Source organism: Chaetura pelagica, unplaced genomic scaffold (assembly GCF_000747805.2).
Source record: "Chaetura pelagica isolate M959 unplaced genomic scaffold, ChaPel_1.0 scaffold592, whole genome shotgun sequence".
NCBI lineage: Eukaryota > Metazoa > Chordata > Aves > Apodiformes > Apodidae > Chaetura > Chaetura pelagica.
Window position 1 is genome coordinate 177646 of NW_009952450.1, and position 8430 is coordinate 186075.

Below are 8430 nucleotides of genomic sequence, written 5' to 3' on the forward strand. Positions count from 1 at the left end.
CCCTCACCACCCCTGCCCACACACATCCCCCCGGAGCCTCCACGCATGTCCCTGCCTGTCCCCACCCCTGTCCTGGACCCTCCACGCTCCCTGGACCTACCCAAAGAGACTCCTCCTCCTCCTGAAGACTTCAGATCCTCAGAAGTGTCCAAGAGGACAGCAGAACAAGGCTTTGGGGAGCCCCACGTGCTGCCCCGCCTGCCCCAGATCCCCCTGCACATCCGGATCCAGCAGGCTCTGGCCAGTCCTCTGCCTGTCACCCCCCCTGCCGAGGGCTCACACAGGGCTCACTCACTGCTCTTTGAGAACGATGGCTTTGGAGAGGACAGTGGGACCCTGGGCAGGACCAGGTCCCTGCCTGTCACCATCGAGATGCTCAAAGTGTGAGTAGCAGCTCCTCTCCGTGGTCACACCTCGCAGCGGTGGGTGGGGGTCACACTGGGCTCTGACACCGTGGTTTCCATAGACTCATGGAATGGTTTGGGTTGGAAGGGACCTTCAAATCATCCAGTTCCAACCCCCTGCATGGGCAGGGACACCTCCCACCAGCCCAGGTTGCTCCAAGGCCCATCCAACCTGCCCTTGAAGCCCTCAAGGCTGTGATGGTGAGGAGGGTCATGGGCAGGGCTGGGTTCTTTAATTTGTTTTATTTTTTGCAACAGCCTAAAAAACATTTTGCCTCTTGGCTGAGTCTGTGTTTCAGCCTCCTGAGCTCCTAGTGCCTCTTCCCTGAGAAATTAACCCTGGTTCTGGGATTTTATTGCTCACAAAGGAAAGTGGGTTCTAGATGACAAATGTGGGCTGAAGCCAGGAATCCAGACCTGTCTCTAATCACACCAAGATAGAACTAGTCCTGGATTTCATTCATTTGTAGCTTTGGCCTTTCATTTTGTAAACCAGAAGTGGGAAAAGGACTGTCTTGTGTTATAAGGGGTGATGGGTTAAAAAATAAAAAGGACAAGAGCAGGGAGTGAGAGGACAAGGGGGGATGGATTAAAAGTGGAAGAGGGAGATTTAGGTTGGACATGAGGAAGGAATTCTTGGGTGTGAGGGTGGTGAGAGCCTGGCCCAGGTTGCCCAGGGAAGCTGTGGCTGCCCCATCCCTGGCAGTGTTGAAGGGCAGGTTGGATGGGGCTTGGAGCAGCCTGGGCTGGTGGGAGGTGTCCCTGCCCATGCAGGGTGGGATTGGATCTAGATGATCTTTGAGGTCTTTCCAACCCACACCTGTCTGGGATTCTGTGAGGAGTGGAACCTGAAAATCCAAGGGCAGGAGTTGAGGGGGCTGTTGGTAAAGAACCTGCCCCTGGTATTTTCTCTGCCAAAGCTGCTGGTACTTTGGAGAGAGGGGATGGTTCAGGATGGTGGGGCTGCTCTTGCATCTCTGGTTCCTGAGCTCCCCACAGACCTGCCTGTGGATCTCAGGGGTGTTCCCCAATTCCCTGTGTTAAGAGATGTAATAATGTGCTTCTCCTTAGTCCAGATGATGAGGAAGAGGAGGAAGATGAGCAGGAAGAGGAGCAGAACTCAGGCCCTCGTGTGTATATTGGAGATGTCCCATCTGTCACCATCATCCCAAAACTGGTACCTCAGGTCCTGCCCGAGGAGCAGGAAGGAGATGAAGGGATGAGCGACTCTGACTCGGAGGGGCCCATCCTGTACAAAGATGATGAGGATGAGGAGGAAGATGAAAGCCATAACAGTAAGGATTTGACATTGCAGCTGCCTTTTTTATTCCTCTGCTGAACTCGAGCCTGGCAGTCCTGAGGTCTGGATGGAGGAGCCAGTTCACACAGGGCTTCAGAGCAGCTGGTTCTTGTTTGCAGGAGGTACCACATGTCCTCCTCTTGCCTTTTCCAAAGGCTCTACAGCCAAACCTGTGCTCATCTGCTGAGATGCACCCCCTCTGGGTGCAGATGGCTCCTCCAGTAGTTTGTACTGTCCCACCTGAAGAGGTGTGAGAGCATGAGGTGAGCATGTGGGCATCCTGCAGGAATGTTGGCTGCTGCTGGAGTGCTGAGCTTGGAAAACAAGCCCCATGGGGGGACAGAACTGCCAGGGCCAGGGAGCTGCTGTTGTTGTGCCCAGGCCCTGTGGTCTCCAGCCCGTCCTGTTGCACTCCCTCCCCACAGGTACACTGGCAAACAAGGTGAAGAGGAAAGACACCCTGGCAATGAAGCTGGGGGCCACGGCCACCCCACAGGAGGAGAAGGTTGTTTTCCCTCGGAAGAGCAAGGAGGAGTGGAATGAAATTCGGCAGCAGATCGGGACAACACTGATCAGGTAGGGAGGGTGGAGGGGGGTCAGCTTGGAGCTGTTGGCTCAGGGTGAGACTGGACAAAGCTGATCCCTTTTCCCAGCTGCCTGTGCTGGAATGGTTGGCTGGGCTCTGCTGCTGGATCCAGGCTGGGAGCCTAAGTGTTGCTTTACTCTCTGGGTTGTGTTGGAAGTTCCTCCTGGAGTTGAGCAATATTCCCTGTGTCCAGGTGTTAAATGGACTGCGAGGGGCAGATCTCCAGGAGCACAGAGCTGCTGCAAATGGTGAACAGATGCAGGCTGAGGGCTGATGATTTAGGTGGTGGGTTAAGCTGGAGATAGTCCAGGCTCTGCCACCTCCTTAAGATCCCCACAAAGTTCCCTCTGAGCTTTCCAGAGGCTGTAGCACTTTCCAAACCTGTGGTTGAGCAGCTGCTTGAGTAGAGGAGAATGCACAACAGGGCAGGAATGGTCTTCAGTGGTGAGTGAGGGGTGTGCAGGAGACTTCCCAGTGCCCTGCAACCAAGCAGCTGGATTCCTTATCCCCTGCTGATCAATGACCAGATCAAACATCACATTTTTCTTCAGGCGACTGAGTCAGAGACCCACAGCAGAAGAACTGGAGCAGAGGAACATACTTCAACGTGAGTAATGCTTCTGCAGTGCTCCTAAATAATAATAACGTTTTAGTAATAACATTTTAGTCCAGGTCTACCTGGAATCTGCTTGAAATATAGTGATAGAGGACTGTGCTTTGGTTCTCTTGCTGTAGGAAACCAGTTCCACTCATTTTTCCCAGCACTTTGTTACCATCAGAAACTGGCTCTGGATGAAGTCAGACCTCAGTGGTACCAAGAAATACAGTTCCAAGTGTCACACTGTGTAAAAGCTGCCTGTCCCCTGCCTGACACCTCAGGGAGAAGAAGTACACGAGCTAGTTAAGGCTCTGATGTTACCCAGCAATGGCTGTTAAAGGTGTTTTTGTTTGGGCTGGACTTTTATTGGTGATCCAGACATGACAGCGTGGCCTTGCATGATCCAAAAAGCAGCAGTTGGTTGCTCAGTCTCTGGTGTTTCTCTTGGCCACGATTTGCCCTGCAAAAAGTTGTAAAGAAACGTCTCGAGGAAAGGGAAATGTCAGTTGAGGAAGTTTCCATTTAAAATATTTATCTGTGCTGTTATTCTCTTTAAACTATTAGGAATAATGGCTTTGGGAGGAACAATTTATAAAGTGTTCAAGGTCAAGTTGGATGGGGCTTGGAGCAACCTGGTCTAGTGTCCCTGCCCCTGCCCCAGTTGGAACTGGATTATCTTTAAGGTCTCTTGCAATTCAAACCATTTCATGATATTCTGTGATCTGTGAAGTGGCTTGGATGGATTTTGACCATGTGGCCATTAATTTTTAACATGCCCAGGGCTGGAGAGAATGACTCATCTGTGCTGGGTAAAAGCCCAAAATGTCCCTGTCAGTCAGGAGTGCAGACACACCATGGTGAGCTTTCAGCTAGATCTATAGTCTGGTACAGCTCCACACTCAACTCCAGAAAGCACTTTTCAAAGCCTGTAAAGGAAAAAAACAAACCAAACCAATCGTGTGTTTTCTTCTTTTGTTTTGGCAGCCAAAACGAAAGCTGACCGACAAGCTGAGAAGAGAGAGATCAAACGCAGGCTGACCAGGAAGGTACTGCTGGCCCCGTGCTGGGAGGGCCATCTGGAGCTGGGGGGGATGGTGGTGGCTGTGAGCACAGCCCGGCTCCCCTGCTGGGGGTGGAGTCACGGGGCTCTTGTGTAAGTGTCCCGTGTGCCCTCCGACTGCAGTGACTCTGGCATGTGGCCTGTCCCCAAGGCTGAGCTGTGTCTGGCAGTGATAGATCTGAGCTGGCATCAGGCTCGGTGAGAACTCAGTTTGGCAGCTGGCACTGGGAAGGGTTGCTGGGGCTGGTGGTAACACCAGGGCTTCAGTGGGCCACGACTTTCACACCAGGCTTCCCAAAAATCCCTTTCCAAAGTGACAGCAGAAGCAGAGCAGCAGCTGCTTTTAGCTGTTCAAGTTGTGGTGGGCGCTGGTGGCTGGGATCAGCTTCCCAAGGGCCTGTGGGGATGGAATGGGAGTGTTGCCATTGCTGGCCTGGGTGTAGGGGTGTCAAGCTGGGCTCACCGTTGCTATGGCTGATCCCAAACTGTTCCCAGATCCCTCAGCCTTCCTTCTTCTTGGGTCAGTGTGGCCTTGGTTCTGCCTTAGCCCAGCCTCATGATCCAAAGGAGATGATAGTGTCTGGTCCCCTGAGAGCAGGAACCAGTACCACTCGTAGTTCAGGCCCAGTGAGGGAGCCGGTTTCAGTGTTACTGAGTCCTGACCTGCTTTGTGGCCAAGGCACAAACTCCTCCTCCTTCTTCCCTCTGGTGTTCAGCTCAGCCAGAGACCTACAGTGGCAGAGCTGCAGGCCAGGAAGATCCTGAGGTTTAATGAATACGTGGAGGTAACGGATGCCCAAGACTACGACCGGCGAGCGGACAAGCCGTGGACAAAGCTGACCCCAGCCGACAAGGTAAGGGGGCCTGAGCCAAGGAGGTGTCTATGGAATCATGGAATCATGGAATACCAGGTGGGAAGGGACCTGAAGGATCATCTGGTGGACCTGCCTTTTTTGCCTTTCCTGGCAAAAGCACAATATGGACAAGATGGGCCCAGAGCCCTGTGCAGCTGAGTCTAAAAAATGTCCAATGTTGGGGAACCCACCACTTCCCTGGGAAGGTGATTCCAACTGCTGGTAGTTCTCATTGGGAAGAATTTTCCTCGTGTCCAATCACAATCTCCCCAGGAGTACCACAAAACAGTAAGGGTTGGAAGGGACCTCTGGATATCATCCAGACCAACCCCCTGCCAGAGCAGGATCCCCTAGAGCAGATCCCACAGGAACATGTCCAGGTGGGTTGGGAATGTCTCCAGGGATGGAGACTCCACAGCCTCCCTGCACAGCCTGGCCCAGGACTCTGTCACCCTCACAGTCAAGAAGTATTTTCTTGTACTATTAATTTGTACTGATCACCCCCTGTCTTTTCCATGTAACTTCTTATGAAAAGGGATTCTCCATCTTCTCTGTAGCCACCCTTCAAGTACAGGAACATGGTGATAAGGTCTCCTCTGAGCCTTCCTTTCCCAAGGCTGAACAAACCCAGTTCCCCCAGTTGCTCTGTTCCTTTGGCTTCACCCCCAGAGTCCCTTCACCCCTGGGTGCTATGCCCAGCCCTTCTTGCTGCCCACTCTCTGGTGACTGGAGAACTGTGTCCAGTCCTGCAGCCCCCAACACAAGAAGGACATGGAGCTCCTGGAGAGAGTCCAGAGGAGGCCACAGAGATGATCCAAGGGCTGGAGCAGCTCTGCTCTGGAGACAGGCTGGGAGAGTTGGGGTGTTCAGCCTGGAGAAGAGAAGGCTCCAGGGAGACATTAGAGCAGCTTCCAGTGCCTGAAGGGGCTCCAGGAAAGCTGGGGAGGAACTTGGGACAAGGGCAGGGAGGGAGAGGACAAGGGGGATGGATTAAAACTGGAAGAGGGGAAGCTGGTGGGGAAGGAGCTTGTTCCTGTCTTCCCTGATTATTTGTGGGGACCTCATCAAACTCGAGCCTAGTGTGAACAGACAAGCTGGGTGGCTGCTGCAGCCTGAGCTCCCTCCTGTAGCAGAGGAGCTGTGGGACTCAGCCCTGCCTCTTAGCTTCTCCCAGCTCCTCACCTCACCTCACCTTTGGAAGGTGACACAGATCAGCCCTGAGCGGGGACAGCACCTTCTTGTCGTGTCTGAGCTCACTTGAGGTGGGAGAGAGGGTAAATATATTTATAATTTAGCAGGAGATAAAAAGAGTTCCTCCCTCTTTCTCCCAGGCTGCCATCCGGAAGGAGCTGAATGAGTTTAAGAGCTGTGAGATGGAAGTCCATGAGGACAGCAAGCAGTTCACCAGGTGGGTGAGGACATGTTGCCATGTCAGCATTCCAGCCTTGCTGGGGGAGCTGTGCTGCTTGGGGGTCTGGAGAGGCACAACATCAGAACTGGGCAGAAATGCCCCAGGACACAGTTGCAGATTTAATCTCCCCTTGTGCCTCGGTGGTGCTGGGTGACTGGAGGAGCAGCAGACATGGAGTGGGTTGTTCTGCCCGAAACTGGGGCTTCAAGCCTGGAAACTCCAAGTGACCAGTGGTTTTTTGGAGGTCTATCTGGAGCCAGTGTGAGCTTGCAGCTGGAGCATGCTCTTCTGGGGCTGGAGACACCTGCAGCAGAAGCGACAGCCACAAAACACCTTTTTTCCCTCCTCAAGAGTTGCTCTGTGTGGCCAGGCTGTGTTTGCAGAGCACGAGAGCTTTCCAAGGCAGAGGTGAAGTTGTTTCATGTTCACAGCTTTGCTGAGAGTTCAGAGATCCTTCAGTCAACTCTCTCTTTTGGCTGCCTGTAGAATCATAGAATCATGGTTCAGGTTGGAAAGGACCTTCAAGATCATCAGGTCCAACCTCCCTGCTCTGAGCAAGAACACCTCCCACCAGCCCAAGCTGCTCAAGGCCTGTCATACCTTGGTAACCATTTCACCTGAGTTCCAAGGGTGACACTTGTTATTCTTCACTTGACTTTCAGGTACCATCGACCATAACCCTCCAAGAAGGGAGCAAGAGACCCGAGAGGACTGGAAGTTCTCTGCCTCCCTCTCCCAGGCAATAGAACGAGGGTGGAACCTTCCAACATTTGCCTTCAAAAACATCTCCAGGAAAAGGGCTTTTGGCCAGGGAAGGGGGATCCTGTCTGAATGTAGCATTTCACTGGAACAAACACGTCTCGAGTGCCATCAGGCTGGAACTGAACACTATACCTCGTGTGGCTCAGCAATACTCCTCTGCCAGGACACCAGGCACGTGTCCACCCACGGGTCATTCCCCAACTCCCTTTCTCAGCCTGGAAAGGCCCAATTCTCAGCTGTAAATAACTCCTTTTTTTGGGGTGCAACTCCCTTTCCTCCTCTTCACCAGGAGGAAGGGGTGGGAAAAAACCAAACAAGGCAGCTCTGGTGTTGGCAAGCTGAGGGATGGAGAGTGGATGTGCTGGGAAGCACCTGTGTGTGTTAGTTGTGTGCAGAGAACCTTGCTCAGATGCTGACCTGGCACACAACTGACGTGGGACTTGGAATTCTTTGGGGTTTCCATTGTGTTTCTGTCATGTCCTGAATCACTACTGACCAACAGTTTGTTGCCCTGGAAGGGAATTGTATAGATATGAATATATGCTGCATCTTTTTGTACAAAAAAGAAGACAAAAAAAGACAAAAAAACACAACTTGAACTGTACAAAACATTCCCTCCCCACTGTCTCCCACTTGCTGTGATGTTAACAGGTCTTGTCTTGGGATTTCTAGGCTTGTTTAACAAATTGCAGGCCCAGGAAAACGACTGTTGCCTTTTGAAAAACGTTTTCATTTGGGGAAGCTGTAAAAGTAGCCAAGTCTTTGTGTCGTGGCTTCCTCTCCCATGGGTGGTTTTTTTAACTCTCCCAAATCAGAGTGAAACTTGCCTTTTCTCATTTTTACAGCTCAACCTGCTGGAAACTTGATAGTTTCACTGGGTGGGTGGGTGGGAGGGGAAGAAGAGGTTTTTAAAAGTGACCTTAAGATGTTCTTTCTCTTTGGAGAATGATTTTGTCTTGGTTCTTCCTGAAGGTGGGTTGTTTTTTTTAAAGATTTTAAATCAAATACCTGGTATTGGCCACTGCTGTCGTGAGATGCCTGGGAGATGGAGAAGGGTGGGATGAGGAGGGTGTGGGAGTGCAAAGGACTTGCCTTGTTCACAAACCTGTCTCTGTCGTGTCTTGGGGTGGGCCTGGTTGTGCCACCGGTCCCTCTGTGCTGTGCCAACACTGGGGGTGCTGTCACCCCAGGGCTGCTGTCACCCCTGGGACGGTGTCACCCCGAGATGCTGTCACCCTGGGGATGCTGTCACCTCTGGGATGGTGTCACCCCGAGATGCTGTCACCCTGGGGATGCTGTCACCTCTGGGATGGTGTCACCCCGAGATGCTGTCACCCCGGGGCTGCTGTCACCCCTGGGATGCTGTCACCCCTGGGATGCTGTCACCCTGGGGATGCTGTCACCCAGGGCTGCTGTCACCCCAGGGCTGCTGTCACCCCAGGGGTGCTGTCACCC

At 52.7% G+C, this 8430-nt stretch overlaps 1 protein-coding gene across 1 annotated transcript in view; it reads left to right on the plus strand.

Annotated features, from left to right (window-relative positions):
• Positions 1-6891, plus strand: part of PHACTR4 (phosphatase and actin regulator 4) — a 23398-nt gene extending 16507 nt beyond the window's left edge. Inside the window, exons 7-14 of the mRNA XM_010008555.1 lie at positions 1-383; positions 1476-1699; positions 2130-2280; positions 2842-2897; positions 3873-3934; positions 4665-4802; positions 6134-6210; positions 6876-6891. The exon at positions 1-383 is cut by the window's left edge and continues 21 nt beyond it. Of these exons, the coding sequence (XP_010006857.1) occupies positions 1-383; positions 1476-1699; positions 2130-2280; positions 2842-2897; positions 3873-3934; positions 4665-4802; positions 6134-6210; positions 6876-6891 (1107 nt within the window). The remainder of the gene's footprint in view (positions 384-1475; positions 1700-2129; positions 2281-2841; positions 2898-3872; positions 3935-4664; positions 4803-6133; positions 6211-6875) is intronic.
• The last annotated feature ends 1539 nt before the right edge of the window (positions 6892-8430 follow it).